The sequence below is a fragment of the Mixophyes fleayi genome, chromosome 1 (assembly GCF_038048845.1).
Source record: "Mixophyes fleayi isolate aMixFle1 chromosome 1, aMixFle1.hap1, whole genome shotgun sequence".
NCBI lineage: Eukaryota > Metazoa > Chordata > Amphibia > Anura > Limnodynastidae > Mixophyes > Mixophyes fleayi.
In genome coordinates, this window is record NC_134402.1 from 279828609 (window position 1) to 279851661 (window position 23053).

Below are 23053 nucleotides of genomic sequence, written 5' to 3' on the forward strand. Positions count from 1 at the left end.
TTATTAACTGAATCTGCCCCAGAGAGTTACTAGTTTATTAATATAAATCAGTTTGTTACACGTGAGTTACTCCATGTAAATAGACGCTTCAAGAAATGGTTCCATCAAAGACTCAAGAGAAAAAGTGAATCTTCTTACCTTGTAATCATAGGCAGTGCTGATAAGAATATTGCTAGCTGTGGGATGCCATTCAATAAGACCAACTCTTCTTGAGTGACCCAGAAGCTCTTTCTTGGCATTTGTTACATTCTTGGTTAAAAAAGGCTTTGGAATATCCCAAATTTTTACCTGTTAGCATAGAGAATTATTTTTAAAAAAACCAAAAAAAACCAAAAACTAATTTCCTTGTTAATAATAACAAAAAACAACAATCTCTTAAACTTCCTACCTTAAATAGACTACCTGTTGATACTGATAATAGATCACCTTAACTGTCACTCTGCTCCAAACATTAAAAGACAATCTCTAGTCGGTCCTGAATGTCTCTGTTAAACTCATGCATATATTACGTCCTTTCCTGTCCATTTCCATTTTCTGCTAAACAATGTATTGGTTTCCTTTACCCTCCCAGAATAAAAATGACATATATAAGCTATCTTACTGTACAGGAGCACATAATTTGACTGATAATAATACTTCTCCTTCTCTTTGTTCTTCATGGGGCTGTGAACGGTTAATGTGAAATTAAGGCTGCACATTTACCCCCGGTAGCTACTGTGATGGACTACATGCATATGGATAGAACAAGAGGCATTTGAAAAATACAATGCACCAGAACACTAGTAAACATAATAGTGAGTATGGTGAACCTCTGTTTCAATAGCTCGAGCAAGTACAGGATTTTTGAGGTTGAAGGATGTTGACCACAATACTTCATCTTCTTAGAAAGTCCTATCAGGGAAATCTGTAAATTGTAGTCATAAGACTTCAATCTTTTGACATATTTGAACAGTGCTCTAAGCAGCAAGGGCCACTAGCAGATTCCAGCAGTCACGCACGTCTCTCCACATGATGGTCATGCCAGATGACAAGTCTGCTGGTCATTCATCTCTGCATTGCTTTCACAATAGCCTGATGTTGAAATTTGGATTTGTATTGTTGCACCAAAGTCCACTTACTACTGCTTGCTCCTGTAACCAAAAGCTTCTCTTCACCTCAGCAGCACAAGAAATTCTTTGTTATAGCAGTTTTGTACCATAGTCCATATTAAATAAAAACATGCATCATTTTGTGTCATGTTTACCTCCTTCTTGTGAGTTTCTTTTTTTTTTTTCAAATCAATCAGCTGCTTCCATGTGAGCTCAGTGGCAGCCACAACTGTACAGACTGTCTATTGCATAACAATGCACTACTCACATGTGTGTGTGACTTTGCCTACAGGCTTTCCTTCCCACAATGCTTCTCTGTTCCATGGCGGTCATTAATTCCTGGTAAGTCAGCTGCAGACTATAAAACTATATCATTCAATGTAGATGTATACCTAGTTATACTAACTATATGCACTACTATTCTTTGCTCACTGACACTAGTAAGTGGAGGGGAGGAGAGGGAGCAGAGAGGCGGCGGTGGTGACAAAATAGCCTCTCCCCCCCCCCCCCTCCCCGTGCATCTGAATGCTGTGCGGCGGCCGTGACAGGTATGGTCAGCGGTCGCCGCACAGTTTTAAAGTCTTTTAGTATTCTGTGGCGCCCTCCAGAGCCCGGCGCCCTAGGCAAGTGCCTAACCTTGCCTAATGGGAGCGCCGGGCCTGGATATGACTTCTAGTCAGAACATAAGGTTCTGAGTAGGGGTGTGCACCGGCCACTTTTAGTGTTTTGTGTTCTGATTAGCTTAAAGTTTTGGGTTCTGATTTGTTTTGCCAAAACACCTGACAAAAGGTTTTGGTTCTGATTTAGGGTTTTGGGTTCTGATTTATTTTTAAAAAAGCATAACATACCGGGGCCACAATACCTCCTCCAACTGGTCTGAATTCCACAGCACAGATGGCGGATACCGGATGCACGTCTAACACCAACATAGCTGTTACAGCCGCAGTTATCCGCTTTGCAACAGGGTGACTACTGTCGTACTTAGTGCTCATGGCAAACGACTGTTGGACGGTCAACTGTTTGGTGAAAGACGTAGCGTTCTTACGACTTCCCCTCTGGGAATATGACCGACTACCAGCAGCAACAGCAGCAGTGGCAGTAGTAGGCGTACCGCTGCAGGATTCCTCGGATGAATCACAGATTGAAGAGGACTCAGTCTGGCTGGTGACATGGCCTGCAGGACTAAATCTGATGGAGATCGTGGAGGAAGTTGACGAGGAGGGTGTTGGTGGTGTGTATCCAACAGGACCAAGGGATTTAGGTGTCCCTGGACTGATGACGGTCCTAGCCCCAGTTCCTGAACTAATCACTGAACTATGAAGGTTATTCAGGTGACGTATAAGGGAGGATGTCCCTAGGTGGCCAAGATCCTTACCCCTGCTTATTTGAGCTTTACATAAGCTACATATGGCCATACATTTGTTGTCCGGATTGGGATAAAAATAACTCCAGACCGAAGAGGTGCATTTTTTGGTCTTCTGACCAGGCATGACGATGGGCTTTTTCATCCCATGGACATCAACTGTTTCCCCCCCTGGTGCCTCATTTAAAATAACCACATCAGCATCCTCCTCGTCAAGTTCCTCCTCAGCGCCAGCTACATCAATAGCCTCCTCCTGGTGTACAACATTGACACCTTGATTATCCAAATCTGGATCTACACTGTGGGTGATTCTTCCAGCCTATGCAGAGGGTGTGCTGCAAATGGTGGATGGAGTCACCTCTTCCCGTACATGGGAAGGTCAGGCTTCGCAACCACCAACACCCTTGGACTCGCCTTGGGGATTTGTGATGCCATCTGTTTAGAAGGCAGAGTTGTTTGCTGTGTTGTTGTTGCTGACAGCATAACTCTCTTAAATTTTTTGGAGGGGGGGGGGAGGAGGGCTTAGATCCTTGGGTGAAACTGAACCACTAGTCCTGAACACGGGCCAGGGCCTGAGCCGTTCCTTGCCACTCCGCGTTGTAAATGGCATATTGATGTTTTTCATTTCCTTTTTTTGCTAATTTTAGTGAACTTTGGGTTTTTGGATTTTACATGCCCTCTACTATCACATTGGGCATCCGCCTTGGCAGACGACGTTGATGCCATTTCATCGTCTATGTTATGACTAGTGGCAGCAGGTTCAGCATTAGAAGGAAGTGGGTCTTGATCTTTCCCTACTTTATCCTCCAAATTTTGGTACTCCATTATATGCAGCACACGTTGTATTACAGTAATATTTTTTAAATACTGCTGGAACAGTGAACAATTTTTTATAGATTGCAGTATTAATGTTTCTGGACTGCAAGAAAGAACAGTGAACAATTTTTAATAGATTGCAGTATTAATGTTTCTGGGCTGCAAGAAAGAACAGTGAACAATTTTTAATAGATTGCAGTATTAATGTTTCTGGACTGCAAGAATTTTTTTTATACTTTTTGGATTTTTTTTTAATATTTTTTTTAAATGATTTTTGTATAATTTTTTTTTTTTTTGAAGATTTTTTAATACTTTTAAAATAACTATGCACTTAGCAGAACAAAGCACAGGACAAAAGCCCCACTGGACTCAGCAAGGACAGAGCACTGGACTGATGCACCACTGGACTCAGCAAGGACAGAGCACTGGACTGATGCACCACTGGACTCAGCAAGGCCAGAGCACTGGACTGATGCACCACTGGACTCAGCAAGGCCAGAGCACTAGACACAAGTAAAGAGCACCACTACACTATACACCCTCCCTCTTCCCTGATGTCAGGCGAAATGAAGATGGCGGCTGCAAGGTGAGTATTTATGACATCCGAGTCTTGCGAGATCCGACGCGAGACTTGGATGTCATAGCCTCGGTTTGGCTTCGTTTGGCGCCTGGAAGTTCCAGAACAGTGCTCAGATCCCGTCGGATCCGCACTGTTCGGATGGGCTCGGATTAGCGGAATCCGAGCCCGCTCATCCTTAGTTCTGAGTGGACATTTTGATCAAACTGTTGATGCCCATCTACCACATCAAGGTGATGGGTACCTACACAAACATTTGATCATATTATAATATGGGACTTACCTGATTTAGTGCCTCTAAACTACAAGGAGTACTGATAGGAACCAGACTGCTTAAAAACGCCTATGGATAGATGTGTGGGGTGCTGGCCAAAAAGAAGACAGCCACAACCTTCAAAACACACAAAATTCCAAGTGGGGATGGTCGGCACACCCTAATTATAAAATATATTAAAGGTGCTATACTGCTGTGACATAAGTCTTGGTGCTCTCAAGCACCAAGACTTATGTATAAATATGGTCTTCGTGCTTAAAGAGTGCACTTGCATCTTGGATTTGACTATCAGTCACAGCAGTGTTTTTAACCTGACCCTCACATACCTCCCAAAAGCTTTGATTTTGGCAGGACAGTCCCAATCCTCACTCAGAAAACGGCATGTCCTGTCAGTAGTAGTCATGGCCTCATAAGAATGTGGACGCATTTGGGAGTGGTTTGGGCAGATCAGGGTGTGGTTTAGGTGGATCATTGGGAAGAGGTTCCTACGTTGACCTGATTTTGGGAGGTATACCCTCTAAACAGATGCAAAAATACAGTGAAAAACATTTGCATGAGATATAATTTGTCATTTAATATCAATCATCCCTCTAAGTACACTGAGGACTCTTCCACTCCTATCTTTTGTTTGCAATTTTCACATTAATAAATGCATGAAAAGTGCATAAAAAAACAGGACAAATAAGAGTCAATGGTGCTGTTAACGTCATTGCTCTCTAAAACTTTTACGCTACACATTCTATTTTTCGTGACGTAATGCACGCTACCAGTACAATAGATTGCAGAAGTTAAACACGCTATGAGTGTTTTTAAGGGATTTCCCAAGCACTACTAACGCACAATTTTTCCGGATTTTATTGTATTCACTGAATAAATTTGGCACTCCAGTGGTTTTGGCGTCCATGAACTACCATTTTTGTTAACAATCAAGTATAATCTCTTATTGACTTACCGTTGCATCCTCTGAACAGGAAGCAATTATGTAATCATCAAAGGGGTTCCACTTGATGTCCAATACATTTCCTTTGTGGCCACAAACTTTAGGATAGTGAGGATCGAGTTTTCCTGACTGTGAACAAAGATGAGAATTTTACTTTAAAGAGCAATTTAAATCACACAGAACATTAACACACCTTCCAACTATGCATTACAGAAATAGAGAACTGGAGGTTTTTAGTTTGATTTTTTGGGGGGTGGTCTGTGTGTTTAGCTCTAGTCGCCATATGATTGACATGGTCCCAAGTGGTAGGTCACGTGATAGGAGTACAGTATGTCCAGAAGACGCCATACTTCCGGGTCTCCCAGGAGAGCAGGTCATTCTCCTACATCCTGTCGGATTGGGTCTCAATGACTAGATTTGTGTCATTTTTGACCTATCCTTAGCAATGAAATGACGCAATCACAACATTTTGTTTGTCAAGGGAGCGGGCCAACATGACGATGCTTGCAGCACTCCACCCCCCTCCACTCTTGTAATTCACCTCCCCTCTGGCATCTCACAAAGGGGATAAACCTAAAGTTGGCAAGTATGGTCGCGTGACGCGAGCACAGTGTGTGGGTGTGTCACAAGTAAAAGTAGAGGTCTAATAGATAAGCTCCGATAAAATGGTTTGGCTCCATTGCCCACAAGTGATATTGCAGATACACTTTTTTAATCATAACCTTACAAACTAATATGCGAGACCTGTACCAACCACAGAAACCACCTATACTGAGTGTCAATTTTATAGCTTATGAAAACTATTAGTTTAAAGTTTAGGAGGTCTATTTATTAACAAACCTGCCGACTTCTTGAAGTTGGCGTCCGGGAGCTGCCTGAGGGAGGTGACTGTTCTGGGGGTGGGGCTATGCAAATCATGCCATCTTGGCCTCACCTTCATGACGTAATGACACAAATGCCTCATTTGACAGTGGGGGTGGGACCAAATGCCGCAATTCCCTGAGAATCGCAGCATTTTGGATCTACTTCTGCCCACTCGAAGTGGGCAGATGTGGGAGGCTGTCATACTCTCCCGGGAGACCTACCCAGAATCCAGGACTCTCCCACAATAGAGTCGGCAAATATGTTTGTTAAGTCTTAAACCATGCGGAAATAGCTTTTTCCGCATGGTTTGGACATTTTTAAGCATCAGAGCTATTTAATAAAAGCCGCAGGAGATATTATAAAGATATAATAGCTCTTTGGTTGCCTCCCTGACAGACTTCGTGCCCTCCTCTACGTTGAGTAACAAAAATAAGATTGCGCATGCGCATTAAAGACTCCGGTCTGATCCCGGAGTTAATGCTGCAGTAAATCAACAGGCTGGTGGGGGTGGAGGGGGGTTAGTGCCCATTCAAAAATAAGCCCCTTACTCCTTCCAAAACTATTTAAGTCCTTCTACATGAACTTGGCAAAATATATTACAATGAACGAACAAGCTCAGTATTCTAATTTTCCATCTACACACGTCAATAAGAGTTACCTAAGGCTATGTTCCCACTAGTGTTAAAATTATTTGTTTAATATGAGTTTCTAAAACAAGGTAAGGACATGTACCCTGATGCGAGATGAAAAATCAACCTAGCAAATGAGAATGTTTTACATGCGCTGAACTTGCTTGGTGCTGCAGTGTGTTATTGCAAATGCTTCTTGTTCCATTTCAGTGCATCTAACTAGCATCAAAACAGTGTAAACGTATATTCATCTCAATGGAAACTCACTGTAAATGTAATAAGAAGCATTTACATAAAACACACTTAAATGAATAACAAACGGGAACATAAGATGATGTAAACTAGAGGTGTCGTTTAACTTTATTCACATTTGGAGAGGATTGCAATGGGGAGACACACAAAAGAAGAACTATAATTCCATTTATTAATACTGCCAGAGAAATTGCAATATAACCCACAATGAACACATGAAAGGGACTGTAGTTGTCATTGCATAAGCTGTACATATTTCATGACTATTTATATACCAAGGCAGAAGAGACTAAGAGGGTTGCATATATATTGTGAGTTGCCACATGGATAACCCTGCTCTAAATTATAGGTCCCAGTATCTTCTCCTTTCGTGGTACAATGTAATTTGAAGGTTAGGTTTATTTGCAAAGCACCAGTGCACCTGGATGCTTCACCCTATGCAGATCAAGGTACATGCTTACTAGAGGGAAATGAAACTAGAGGACATTTTTCGCAATTAAATAAACCTCGCACTTCTAGAGAGGCTACCTGTTCATACCCACAACACTACTCTCAGGTTTAGATTTACTAAACTGCGGGTTTGAAAAAGTGGCAATGTTGCCTATAGCAACCAATCAGATTCTAGCTGTCATCTTGTAGAATGTACTAAATAAATGATAACTAGAATCTGATTGGTTGCTATAGGCAACATCTCCACTTTTTCAAACCCGCAGTTTAATAAATCTAGCCCACTGTCTCAATAACTGGGACTATTAGGTCAATAAGTCAAATGGCACAATTACATCAGACATTTGACAGTGGCAGCTTATCATGCTAAATATCTGCTTTGCCAGTTCCTCATCCTGTGGTGCTACTTCCAAAACAGCACTACTTCCAGATGGAGTGCCTGGTGTGACTGCAGCAAAAGCCTTCTGCATTGCTGCCAATATCTACAAATTTGAAAGTCATTTCTTAACCTAATACCTAATAGAATCCAACATAAATAAACTTGTCTTTCTTTGTTGCAAATTTGGGACCAGAATATTTTTGCACAATTTAATTTTAGAAAAACAAGACAAACAAAAAAAACATACAAAAAAAACAAAACAAATCACTGATTTATATTGTACATGCAACCAAAATGTAATCAGCTATTACTCCCAACTTTATAGGAACATCAGTTTTGTGTATTTACTCAAAGTCTAACAAAAAACAAAACACATTATCACATTATACAGTTATCCTTTTTTTTATTTTATTTAGTTATAAGTTTGAAGCTTGAAATTATGACAAATATAAAATACAACCTGTTTAGAGTCATAGTAAAAATCTATAACAGGGATTATCGTGTCTATAAACAGAAAGGATCTTAATTCTGTCATAATATTGTTCTTGATGACTTCCAGGCCGACAGCATATCAACTAGATTTGTGGAAACTTTAAACTCGGATGTAATACAACTAAAAAACTGTCACATTTCAATTTCTTTGACTTCTACAATTAACTCAACATGAAAAGTTAACAAGCGAGAGGCCTGAGGCAATTGTGTTCATGGAGATTTGTGTAATTACAACTAATCTTTCTTTTTTTTTTTCCAGCAATTGCTTACAACATTCCACTAATCAGATTACACACAAATATTGCAACAAAGCTTGCCCAAGAGCCCAGTGGATCTGGAGCCAAGTAAAAACAATATGTTTGAATAAAACATACACAGTTAAAAAGCAAGATAGTAAATTCAAGTGACTTGATTACACAAATAAACACATAAACGTTAAAAAAAAAAAAAAGAAAAAAAAAAAAAAGATTACTACTTTTTAATGCTTGGTTCAGTTGTGATGAAGAGAACCATAGGTTTCTTAAAGCATACAGCAACGTTGTTATACAAATATGCACAATATGACGGTCCACTGACAGAAAGGCTCATTGGTATTTGATCAAACGTCTCATGTAGCGCGCAATGTGTGGATAAAAGACACAAAAGGATAATGAGCCAAATGCTTTTTTACAGCTATAAATATGGCTAGTCAGACCCATCAGAAACTACAGTGTATAGAAAAAGTATTCAATGCCAGCCACTTTTTTCAGGCTTCATAATCTCACGCATTAGGGGTCTGATTCATCAAGGCACATGTTTGCCGATTTTGAGTGCATCATACACAAAATCACCCTGCACATACCCAGTACCAGGAGATACAGTCAGGTCCATAAATGTTGGGACATCGACACAATTCTCATATTTTGGGCTCTATACACCACCACAATGGATTTGAAATGAAACAAACAAGATGTGCTTTAACTGCAGACTTTCAGCTTTAATGTGAGGGTATTTACATCCAAATCAGGTGAACAGTGTAGGAAGTACAACGGTTTCTATATGTGCCTCCCACTTTTTAAGGGACCAAAAGTAATGGGACAAACTAAACAATCCTACATCAAACTTTCACTTTTTAACACTTTGTTGCAAATCCTTTGCAGTCAATTACAGCCTGAAGTCTGGAAGACATAGACATCACCAGACGTTGGGTTTCATCCCTGGTGATGCTCTACCAGGCCTCTACTGCAAATGTCATCAGTTCCTGCTTTTCTTGGGGTTTTTTCCCTTCAGTTTTGTCTTCATCAAGTGAAATGCTTGCTCAATCGGATTCAGGTCAGGTGATTGACTTGGCCATTGCATAACATTCCACTTGTTAGCCTTAAAAAACTCTTTGGTTGCTTTTGCAGTATGCTTTGGGTCATTGCCCATCTGCACTGTGAAGCACTGTCCAATGAGTTCTGAAGCATTTGACTAAATATGAGCAGATAATATTGCCTGAAACATTTCAGAATTTATCCTGCTGCTTTTGTCAGTAGTCACATCATCAATAAATTCAAGGGAACCAGTTCCATTGGCAGCCACACATGCCCACTACCACCACCATGCTTCACTGATGAGGCGGTATGTTTTGGATCATGAGCAGTTCCTTTCCTTCTCCATACTCTTCTCTTCCCATCAATCTGGTACAAGTTGATCTGTGTCTCATCTGTCCATAGGATGTTGTTCCAGAACTGTAATGGCTTTTTTAGATGTTGTTTGCCAAACCCTAATCTGGTCTTCCTGTTTTTGTGGCTCACAAATGATTTACATCTTGTGGTGAACCCTCTATATTCACTCTTGTGAAGTCTGCTCTTGATTGTTGACTTTGACACATATACACCTACCTCCTGGAGAGTGTTCTTGATTTGGCCAACTGTTGTGAAGGGGTTTTTCTTCACCAGGGAAAAAATTCTTCTGTCATTCACCACAGTTGTTTTCCGTGGTGTTCCGGGTCTTTTGGTGTTGCTGAGCTCTCCGGTGCGTTCTTTCTTTTTAAGAATGTCCCAAACAGTTGATTTGACCACACCTAATGTTTTTGCTATCTCTCTGACGGGTTTGTTTTGATTTTTCAGCCTAGTGATGGCTTGCTTCACCGATAGTGACAGCTCTTTGGATCTCATATTGAGAGTCGACAGCAACAGATTACAAATGCAAATGTCACACCTAGAATCAACTCCAGAGCTTTTACCTGCTTAATGGATGATGAAATAATGAGGGAATAGCCCACACATGTCCATGAAATAGCTTTGGAGTCGATTGTCCCATTACTTTTGGTCCCTTAAAAAGTGGGAGGCACATATAGAAACCGTTGTAATTCCTACACAGTTCACCTGATTTGGATGTAAATACCCTAAAATTAAAGCTGAAAGTCTGCAGTTAAAGCACATCTTGTTAGTTTCATTTCAAATCCATTGTGGTGGTGTATAGAGCCCAGAATATGAGAATTGTGTCGATGTCCCAATACTTATGGACCTGACTATACGTCGGTGAACGCAGCCCTGTCCGCTGCGTCTTCGAATGCAAAGGACACTTGCTATAGCCTATGATTTCAGGTAATGAACTGGAAACGGGCCGGGGGGCGTATTGCCATAGTCAATTTACAGGCGTGCCAAACTCAAGTGCACACAGCCACATCTGAATTCAGCTCTGGCGATCTTAAAGTTACCTGTTTTTCAGTAGTGTTGACAACCGAACCCACCTGAACTTAGGGGATCTGAGTAGGCTCGCGAGCCGGCTCGGTACTTTTGCGTGTCCTTGGATCTGAATCGAGGCAAAACGTCATCATTGCATTGTCGGATCTTGCGGGTTTTGGATTCCATAAGTACTTCTCTTTCCAGGAGATCCAGCGCCATTGCTCATACAGAAACAGAAGGGGTAGCAGTGTTCTTGTCACTTGACAAATATTGACAGGAAATGACTGGAAATTAATGTTATTGAGGCTAAAAATGTGTGTCTTAATTCAATGAATGTGCCTATTCACTGGATTTAGCGCAAAAATTACATGGTTTGCAAGAAGGAAAGTTGGAGGCACAACTATACAATGTTAAATATGCAAGTTTGAGGATGGGCAAGTGCCACTGCCTCCACTCCTAATAAAGGAATCATTGGAGGCAGCGGGATGTCCCGTAGAATGGCACCTGTCTTCCAGGCACTATATCTTCATTGGTGCCAGTGGTTTACCACTTCCCTGCTCTGTTGTCCCCACGTGAAAACCACAGTGTGTGAGTTTTGGACTCCTGCAACTAAAGCATAAGGATACAGTTAGCAGCTGCGGGAACTGCCGCGACTCACATCCTTCTGTTGCTGGGGATACTTTCAGGGCTTTGCCCCGATTGGCTCTTAGTACTATTTAAGGCAGTGAGGACTTTGCCTCACTGCCGGTTATAGCGTTCTGATCCCAGTTTGCTTTCCTGCTCCTGTGCCTTGTTGGTGAATACCTTCTGGACTGCATTCCTGTGTATGACCTCTGCCTGTTTCCTGGACTCTGAACCTTTGCCTGTTGCCCTGACCTTTCTCCCTGTACCCGGACTCTGAACCTTGCCTGTGGCCCTGACCTTCTGCCTGTTACTGGATTTGCATCATCCGCCTGTGACCCAGACCCGGCTTGTACCGGACGTCTCTGCCTGTGTCCTGTTAGGCCAGTTGGACATTATCGTCTCTATCCACAGACCTCTGGTCTGTCCCTCCTCCGTGTACTACCTCCCACACCTGAGTGCTGCCTTGTGACCATAAACTTGTACTACACTGAATGTAAGTCCTGGGGACATCCGAGTACCTGTGAGCATAACCAATCTCTACGGGAAAGGCGGCTGCTATAGGTGAAGACCTCTTCTGCTCAGTTCTACAAGTGTATGGCGATCTGGTTTCAATAACAGATACTTGCGATCCATCCTGTGTACTGAACTGTCAGCAACTCGCTGCTTTACATTTTATTGTAATATGTGTTCATATGCGTATGTTAACATATATATTTATATTCCATGCGTATGTATGCTACTTGCTATACCTTGGACAGATTTATTCTTAAATGTCACCAGGTGGAGTAGTTAGACAGACAGAACAGGATGTCTGGGCCAAACAATGAGAATACACAAATACAATACCATCAAACTTGTCATCTGGCCAAGAAGGTCATTGGATAATAGCATAATATTAGGAATAATTTTATGTTATAATATATATATATATATATATATATATATATATATATATATATATATATATATATATATATTAGAAAACAAATAGAGGATATATCAGGCGCTGATCACCACAGCGTGATCACTTAAAAGTGGTATAATAAAATAAAATAAAATATGTATATATGCACACATACATATACACAGTTTATGACAATAAAGTCCCGTATCCACAATATATAAAGATCACTTGACTCTTGTAAGAGTGGCAGCCTCGATAGCCTGACGTCAGATGGTTAGTCCGGACAAATTGGATTACTGCAACAGAAATACAAGCAGGGCGCCTTTCAGTGGTATATTAAATATGCAACATGGGATAGAGCAATAACATGCGTACCGTGAGGAAAATAGCGTTGGGTTTTGTTGGGAAATAGTGGAGTAGTCTTTGCTGTACTTGTAGTCCTCCAGAACTCCACCGATCAGTACAAAAATGCGGAAAGAGCAAACATAGTATAACTCTGTGGTATTTTTGGTAGGGGCAGTATCACCAATAACCCCACAATCCTATGGGGTGTGTGGGATTGGTATCCCAATATTACCAATTTATATGACACCCATATAAGTGCAACACAGAAAAACATGTAAGTCTGCGTACCATATATCCTGAAGTATCCCACTTCTGGATAAAATTAGAACATGTGCAACACCAATGACTTCACAGTCACAACCTCATCCTCCCAGGTGTAGAGGTTTACATATACATATATACACACATATATACATATACACACACACACACGTTAACCCGTGCATGATACTCATGCATTCTAGTCAAATCAAGCTACTTAAGATCTTAAAGAGGTTCTTGTCATGCATTTGGCCTTAGCCCAGGCCTCCTCAGGGGAAGAGCGTTACTTCCCGACGCAAGCGCCCTTTTTAATGGGTGTTCATGAGGTAAAATTACCTCACGAAAATGAGTTTGAGCCCTCAACCCGTAAATTTAGCCTTTACTACCCCTCCCACGGGGGAAAGATGGAAGTTAACTGACTTCACTATTCAAATTTTTTTGTCAAATAATGTTAGTATACCAGATTTCAGGTCAATTGGATGAGTCCTTTCTGAGAAAATAGTTTTTTCCACACACACACACACACACACACACACACACACACACACACACACACACACTAACACACGCCACTAGGCTTTTACTTTTATATATTAGATAATGCTAAGAATTTAGTAGGTCAGTGTATAACTCCACCGAGCAGGTGGCGCTGCAGCTTGTTTTGTTTTTTTCCACACACAGACTAACACACGCCGCTAGGCTTTATTTATATATATATATATATATATATATATATATATATATATATATATATATATATATATATATATATATATATATATATATATATATATATATATATATATATATTACACACACACACACACGTGCACGCATATATACTTTCTCCACAGGTAACCAACAGTCCCCAATCACAAATATGACACTCGGTGGTAAGCACGATCACCTTTCCACCTGTCACAAGCTGGCTTCCACCCCCCCATTAGCTGAATCACCATGGGAATAATACAGGTTATATAACCTGTGCTTTTCGATTGTATTGGTGCTTGTGGATTAGTGATTGCAATTCAGTCACATGTGTATGCTATGCCTGTAAGGAATTCACCTGCCTAGGTGATTTTCAAAAACCCATTAGGGCGAACGGTCCTCAACCCCCCCCCCGTGCCCCATAAAGAGGACACTGGTGCAGGGCTGCAAAAACCAGCTTAGCATGATAGACATACAGAGATTTTTCCTTTGCGTTAATGGATTATGAGTATGATCTCGTTATGGTTTTATTAGTTAATCACTTTAGGCATCAAGGCGTACCTGATCAGTTGTTGAAACAAGTTTGTTTACATTTTACAAATACTTGCATATAAATTATTTCTATAAATAATGATTTACTTTTCATGGAGAAATTCTGCACTGTGCCACACATGCTAATATTGTTTTGCATCAATTTACAGATATTCGACCCCTGTCGTCCTGCTAGTAGTATCATGTGCGCTGTTTTGACCCAGTAAGAAAATGGCAAGGGAAAAGAAACTCTTCATGTTCTTCATTCAAAGAACCCCATTGCTAAAGCTCCAGAAGCTGGAAATATCGGCCTTGAAATACTTTATTATTGCAAAATATCAATATTCAAATCTATCAAAAGTATTAGTTAAGGAAAGCACTATTTTTTTAAATGTTAATTTGTAAATGAGGATTTCTAGAACAAGACACACTTTGAAACGAAGGAAGGTGACATAAGGATATATTATTTTCTTACAGAAAAGATTATGAAACAATGGAATAGTTGTCCAGCAGTTATCAGTTAAGGCAGGGACTTACTTGCCCACTTTCCCGGATTTTCCAGGAGAGTCCTGAATTTGGGGTAGGTCTCCCGGACTTCCTGTGACAAAAATTACATTTTCTTTGTGGGGGTGGAGCCAAAATGACGCAATTTTGCGCGACCCATCTCTTTCTGTCCTCCCAGAGGACAAAAAGTCAATGTTGGCAAGTATGAAAGAATGCATGAATGTATGGGTTGAACTTATTGTTATGACATAGAAAATACTAACAAAATAGAAAAAAAACAATCACCCCCCACCCTCCCCCAAAAAAACATGCACAGAGAAAAGAAATCACAGACTAGATACACCAGTAGACTCTTTTCTGTTATCAAATTCTATATATTTCTGTGTTTAGCAGATATAATATATATATATATATATATATATATATATATATATATATATATATATATATATATATATATATATATATATATTATATATATATATATTCCCCCTGCGATCATGTGCTCTGCCTGTGACAGATCACATGATTGCAGGGGGAGTGATTCCTCCACCCCTGCGATTGGATCCTGGTGCACGGTGACAGCCAGGCTGAAGACAGAATAGCGGAGACCAGCGGCGGGCCCCAGGTAAGTATGTGTTGCTCATGGGGGGGGGCCCCGCTCATGGGGGGGGGGGGGGGGCCGGGTGGCACGGGGGCCCGATTTTTTCTGAAGGCGGCCCTGCTTGCAAGATCCCACCCACCCACGCCAGGTTTTTAGTCATTAGAGGAGGCTGGTGGCTTTTATTAAATCATATATATTGCTTAAGTAAGGTACAGTGGGGAGGAAGGCATTGCGATCAGCAGCTGGTATATACAGCACTGTCGTGATTGGCTGCAGGTATCTGTCCCCTTTCGATGCAACGGTAACTCTTGTCCCTTCAGTGGGGAGGGGCCTGGCCCGGCTCAGTGAGGGAGGGGTGAGTGAGTAGTGATGGAGTGCAGTTTACTCTGACGCCAGGTTAGGGCCGGCCAAGCAGTTGGGGTTATGAGAGGAGTGGGTGGACTTAAGGCGGTACGGCATGTCCACGCTTGGTTATGGGTATCAGCTGGAGCGGATCCGCAGTGCTATTTCTCCGCCACCAAAAATTAGCTATAATAAAATACTTTAGTTTGCCACTTTACTCAGGTCTATGTGTCTTTATTTTATATAAGTTGGTAATTTATGCAAGGTATGGTAAAGGGGATGAAGGCCATACACGATGAACTATTTATTCCATTTTTCTGTAGGCGTACGGTAGTGGCAATGCTACTCCGGTATGTCGCTCCTACAATGTAAATCTATGTACTGAGGAGGAAACATGCATTAAATCTAAAAAATAGATTTGACTCTTAAGCTGCTCAAACATGAGAGAAGATGTATCATACCTGTTGTATGGGTATAACAATGAAGGCTCCACCACCAGCACACTCTGTCACCACAGCAATGAAGTTTGGGTTTACGGCACAAAAATGGTTGTCATGTACGCTTTTTGTAATAGGCACATTGTCAAAGTAGTGCTCCTTGTTTGCAGGCTTACCAAAGACATGACGATACTTTGAGGTTCGATACTGAGGCTGCCATGACATCTGTAGAAACAGAAAAAGAATTAAAATACCAGTTACAAAAATTTAAAAATGGCAAATTTAAAAAAACAACACTTAAGGTCACTGAGTGGTAGCAAAAAAGGTAGCAAGACCAAAAAAAAAAATTACTACAAATCTATTTTATGAAATATTCTGAAGGTGAGCAGACACATTTTCACCCACATTTTCTCAGTCTAGATCAGTGGTTCCCAAACTTTTGCAGTTCGCGGCACCGTTAGAGTCTCCAAATTTTTTCAAGGCACCCCTCCAAGATAATTACTGAGCAGTCCTGTTTTAGAAGTAGTTGGGTCAAAAAATTCTAAGTATTTAGGTCACGACACAAATACTTATTTAGTTGTATGCAAAAATGCCCCTGTGCATTCAGACACACTGCCCCCTCTGCAACCAGGCACACTGCCCCTTCTGCAACCAGGCACACTGCCCTCTGTCACGTTGTCCCCTCCTCTGCCCCCCTCCTCTGCCCTCTGTCCTCCTCCTCCTCTGCCCTCTGTCCCCCTCCTCTGCCCTCTGTCCCCCTCCTCTGCTCTCAGTCCCCCTCCTCTGCTCTCAGTCCCCCTCCTCTGCTCTCAGTCCCCCTCCTCTGCTCTCAGTCCCCCTCCTGTGCCCTCTGTCCTCCTCCTCTGCCCCCCTCCTGTGCCCTCTGCCCTCCTCCTCTGCCCCCCTCCTGTGCCCTCTGTTGTCCTCCTCTGCCATCTGTCCCCCTCCTCTGCTCTGTGTCCCCCTCCTCCTCTGCCCCCCTCCTCCTCTGTCCCCCTCCTGTGCCCTCTGTCCTCCTACTCCTCTGCCCTCTGTCCCCCTTCTGTGCCCTCTGTCCTCCTCCTGCTCTGCCCTCCCCCTGCTCTGCCCTCCTCTGCCCTCTGCCCCCCCCTCTGCCCCCCTCCTCTGCTCTGTCCCCCTCTTCCTCTGCCATCTGTCCCCTCCTCTGCTCTCTGTCCCCCTCCTCTGCTCTCTGTCCCCCTCCTCTGCCATCTGTCCCCTCCTCTGTCCCCCTCCTCTGCTCTCTGTCCCCCTCCTCCTATGCCATCTGTCCCCTCCTCTGCTCTCTGTCCTCCTCCTCTGCCATCTGTCCCCCTCCTCTGTCATCTGTCCCCCCCTCTGTCACGATCCCTCTCACTCTGCCCCGCGCCAGCCATTAAAAAAAAGAAGGAACACAGAAACTTACCAATCCACGCGGCGCTAGGACCCTGCAGCCTCCTCTCTCGCGCAGCTGTCACTGACGTCGATATTCAGTGACAGCTGCGGGAGAGAGGAGGCTGCTGGGTCCTAGCGCCGCGCGGTTTGGGAAACGCCGGTCTAGATCAAAGAGTTGGAGAAAGTATATTTACAGTGGTGCATTTCACTCCTCCAACAAAATGATTTGAATGCTACAGATAATATTATCCTTTATTTATAGGGCGCCACAAGATTTCCACAGCACAGTACATAATACAAACAGTAGACAATACAGGGTAAAACAGTAGAGAACTATAAACGAATAATAGATAATAGTTGTAGATATGTAGGATGTATTATACGTTATTGGTTCTGGCCAGATCCTATTCATCTTGTATGTTGTATTACTGATTTTATTTCATACATTACTATTATAAAGGTATATTCACATTCAACATTTCTATATTTTTGCGTCTTGGGAACAGCAATAATATCTTTGAGGAACAGGTGCCCGTTTGCAGGAGCACAAATTAGGAGACAGTAAGATAGAGCATAAGAGGTCGTTCCAGTGGAGGGGCAGCGCAGGAGAAATCTTGGATTCTGGAGTGGGATGAGGTGATCAGAGTGGGAGAGAGGCGACAGTCATTGGCCAATCTTCAGGAGCGGGAGGGAGTGTGAATGGAGAGGAGGTTGGAGATATAAGGGGTGTAGAGTGGGAGAGGGCCTTGTAAGTGAGGATGAAGTTTGAAAAGGATTTTATAGGGGAAGGGGAGCCAGTGTAAGGCAAAGCAAACAGGGGAGGCAGAAGACGAGCGGCATGAAAGGAAAATAAGTCTCCCAGCCGCATTAAGTATAGAACGAAGGGGAGCCAGGTGGGAGCGTGGGAAGATCGGTGAGAAGATTACATTAATCAAGACAAAAGTCGATGAGTGCATGGATAATGATTTTGGTGGCATCCTGAGATAGGAAGGGCCGGATGCGGGCGATGTTGCAAAGTTGGAAGCAACAGGAATGGGCAAGAGATTGAATTTGGGGGGCAAAAGTGAGGAAGGAGGCGAGGGTGACTCCCATGCAGCGGAGTTGGAGAACAGATGAGATTTTGGAAGGGCCCGTACTTTGGAGTCGGCGTATACTTTCAATCTGATGCTTTTTGCACTTTCTAGGTGAACTTCATACAGTACAACATATTACTTTCTTTACTTTCTTGTCGTGACTATTACATGTAATGTATTTTCCTTATTCTAGGAGAAGTCACAAACCCATTCCTTAGCTTCTGGGAGAATTATTTATTTCTTCTTCACTTCCTGGAAGGTTAAATCTTTTGAAGCATTTTCAAAAACACGGAGGTGAGAATATGGGTTGCATATATTGGTTTCATTGAAATTGAAAAAATGATTTCCACAGAATACTCTACTAGAGGAACTTGTGCTTGAATATCCATTGTTGCTCATAAAAAAATAGTTTTGTCTTTAATTATTATTAATGGGATAAATAATACAAACAGAATAATAGAATGCAAAACAACTTATATTTTGTACAGTTCTTTCTTAAGTAAATAGTAGAACTCAGAGGTCTATTTCTATGGTAACAGTGCAATCACATGTTTAATCCTAAAGGAGTCTATACTATTTTTACTGCTAATTATCTCCTTAAAAGAGAAAGGAGGGGGAGGGAGATCACAGTACTCTTGTTATTAAAGCAACAATCCCACACACAAGCATTTTATTAAAACCAAGATTAGTAGCTTTAAAGCATATATCTGATAGTAAGTTTTCTTGGCTGTTCTACAAATCACTGTCTCCCTTTCAAAATCTCTCAAGGGCAGACAAGTATTGCTGGCAGTACAAACTCCCAGAGACGACTTCAGAGAGATGTTCCTAAGAATATCTGCTCACTACATTATGTGCCATGTGAATATGGTTACCATGGTAGTCACATGACTGTGCAGAACTATAAATCAGTAAAAAAAAGCCAGAAGAAACAAACCAAGACAAAATGGTAATTACCAACCTTCTTATTATAGCTGGTCAGACGGATGTTTAAAAACAACACATTTTTTAATGAGAATACAACTTTAACCTTGCAAGTCTGATTAACACGTTAGCTTCTAAAATGGATGTCTAGGACATAGAGCTCTGATAAAAGAAGTCAAGAAAAAATAATGCATGTGAGACAAACACCATGAAAATAAAGGAATAGATCTACCCTGGAATTCTGAATAAAAATGTAATGCCAGAAACACAAAAAATGCTGATTTGGGTTTCTAGCCTACATAATATCTATAAATATATGCAAGATTCAAACTAAAGACTTGCCTATGAAAAGGTTCATACTCAGGTCTGTGTGTGTGACAATGATACAGGTAACTGGGAATAAAGTGATTTTAATCACCAACACAGAACAGTGCTACACCTTGAAAACCTGACCACACATATAGTACAAACCAATTTCCTCTATTACTGCATATTTGTCACAGTGGATCTTTTCAAATTGTTAGGCAAAATTCATTAGTAGATAAATGAAACATGAGTGAACAAATAACAGTTTTCGTCTTCTTTTTCGCCCACCTTTTCTCGCAGAACTTCATTTCAAAACATTAGTATGAACAACTTGCCACAGCACCATTATCGGGTTTAGGGCTGAACTATGACAAAGCCACTCAAGAACTTTTGCTTTTTTTAGCTATTTTGATGTGGACTTTTCAGTTTTGGACCATCATGACCCAACTGCACTTCTGCTCAGGTATAACTGGACTATATAAAAAATATTTGATATACAGAACTTATCAATGTTTCTTAAATTATGGCACATAGTTTACCATCACCATTTTTAACTGTTGACCATGTTCTTACTGTGCAATGCTAGGTTTTCTTTAGGCCAGGCATTATGATACTCATGTTGTCCAAAAAGTTCCACCTTTGACTCAATAGTCCATAAAACATTCAATTAAAATCAAAAAGGCTTGTGGGTCCTCCAGGTGCTTCTTGAAAATTGACCAGAGCATTTATGTGGTTCACTTCTTGCTACTCCATAAAGCCCATTTGTGCCCAATAAAGTCCATTTTAAATATTAACTTTAGCGGAGTCAAAAGAAGCCTGCATTTCTTTAAAAAATAAATTGGGGGGATACTCTGAGACTTCCTGGATAATTTTACGCTATGTAATACTTCCCTATACACGCTCTCACTGTGAACAGGGAAGTATTACAGCCCTATAAATGGTTTTGTAACCCATTCTGGACGGAAAGAGCTCAACAATTTTTTCTGAACTCTTCACAAATGTCTTTTTGGCATTTGATCGTGGCATAATGAGCTTGTTGACTGTGCTGGCAACTTGACTCTGATGGTAAAGGTTAAAATAAGTGAGGTTTAGGCTAGGTACACACATTCACCGGGACATTCATTGCCGGCATCGGCTGAAAAGAACACGACTCTGTAAACTCTATGGAGATTGTGAGCATGAGTGCATACACACTACATAATCAGTCCGTGAATGGTAGGAAAATATTATACAGTACGATCAAGCAAATGAAACGGTGATCGGAACTTTAGTCAGATATCGGGTGTGTATAGTGACACGATGATCTAAAGTTGTCCCAAACGGTCAGATGTTGGCCGATTGAAGGTTTTTCGTGCAATCATCGTGCCAGTGTGTACCTAGCCTTACATAGAGCAGAGCTGGATCTGTTCAATCAGCTGACTAATTATACCTCTAAATTTGGATGATTTAACTAGCGGCATTTACTTTTAACACAGTGGCAAAAGATGATTTACAACTTTGTTCATTAAATACAAAAAAATTAGTAAAAATAAAAATTAAAAATGTTATTTGTTCTCTCAGGATCCGTTTACCTAATATTAGAGTGCTGAGGAATAAATGATGTGTATAAGTAAATGCAAATATAAAGTAGAGAATGTTATTTAAAAGTCAGGATCAGTATATATCTGTCTATGATATCCTAGAGGTAAAGAGACCTTTAAGTTCTATTTCAAATGTGATTTTGATCTTTTGTTATCTTTTGTCAGCCTTGAAAACTTATTTGTCACAAAATCATCTGCTTTAATGTTTATTAGGAAACAGACAAAGTGCCATTACACCTAGGACAAGAAGCATTCGACATGAGGAAAAAACAGCTCCACTATAGAATTGCACATATCAGGAAATAAAATCTTGCAACCATCAGGCGTGGCAGTGTAATAATGCCATCAAGCTGCATTCCTGAATCATTTCTAGATAAACATGACCTCCCAGCAATTACTGTTTGCTCTACTTGTAGGTAAATGCCAAAATGGTGGGTTTTCAGGGGTGCAAGGAACACCCTTAATCTGCCCATTAAGGACATATTAGGGGTAGGCTAGACTTTGAGGCAAGATTTTTATGGTTTCAATCACAACCGCAAACCCCTCGACTGATATCACTGGTGACTCCATAGACTGGGAATTTGCCATGTTCCTTGATGTGCTCTTGCCTGGCAATTAGGCACTCTTGCTCAGTTGTGAACTTTTTTTCTTGCTCATAATCGAACCTTAAAAGCACATTGACACGCTCTCTCTTATTCTACATAAAACACAGAAATACTTGTGTGTATACATAACGTGATTTAACACACAGGAGTACAAGTGAAAACCTGTCTAGCACCACCAGGCTCCATGTCCATCTATCACTGACAGCTTTAAAGGCGTAAGCTAGGTACACACTGGAGGTGTTCAGGTGATTATCAGTCCAATCACCTGATAAACGATCGCTCTGTCGTGTATACTCACACAATGAATGACAGTAGTTCCAAAATGCCGATTGTCGTTTCATTTGGTTGGTCATACTGTTCAATAATCTTGCTCCAACCACCTTATGATCATGTAGTGTGAATGTACTCACGATCACGAGTCATGGTCTTTTCCCCAATTGTAAAGCGCTACGGAATAAGTAAGCGCTATATAGATGATGATGATGATGATGATGATGATGATTGCCAGCAGTGAACATGTCCCCGTGACTTAAATGTAGAGAGTGCTGTAGATGGAATGGTTTGTTTGCTCGTTCAGACTGAATATTTTGTTTCAGAGTCACTGAAGCTAGCGAAATTCGGAAGAACATGTGATAGCTATACAAGACTGTATTAATTAGAGATGCTCAGGCTCGGTTCCCCGAGAACCAAACACACCCGAACTTAGCAGATCCGTGTACCAAGTCGGCTCTGTACTTTCGCGCACCCTCAGAATTGAAAACGAGGCAAACATCATTGTTACATCGTCGGAGTTTTGGATTCTATAAGTACCGCCCTCCACGGCGATCCAGTACTATTTCACAGGGGGACACAGAAGAGGTAGCACGGTTCTTGGCAATCTCTAGTGCAGTTCGGCAGCGTCATAGGTAGAAAAGAAAGTGGAGGGGTAGCAGTGTTCTTCAATGTCTCCAGTGACATTCAGGAGAGCTCCATTGCTCTTTTGCTAATTGTCATTGCTGAAATAGAAATAATAGGGCTGGCAGTCTTGGTCTTCTAAATCTGCAGTCACATTGTACTGTGTTATCAAAATGGATTCACAGCTGTACACAGAAGACCAGGAGCACCAAGCAGCTGCTGGTACCAGTCATGATGATCGTAATCCCTCTACCTCTGCTAAACCCTA

At 41.4% G+C, this 23053-nt stretch overlaps 1 protein-coding gene across 1 annotated transcript in view; it reads right to left on the reverse strand.

The window, feature by feature from the left end:
* Window positions 1–23053, reverse strand: part of CORO2A (coronin 2A) — a 135381-nt gene that overhangs the window by 36476 nt on the left and 75852 nt on the right. The window contains exons 2-4 of the mRNA XM_075210935.1: window positions 16057–16257; window positions 5071–5187; window positions 139–288 (exon numbers count right to left, since the gene is read on the reverse strand). Coding sequence (XP_075067036.1) covers window positions 139–288; window positions 5071–5187; window positions 16057–16257 — 468 coding nt within the window. The remainder of the gene's footprint in view (window positions 1–138; window positions 289–5070; window positions 5188–16056; window positions 16258–23053) is intronic.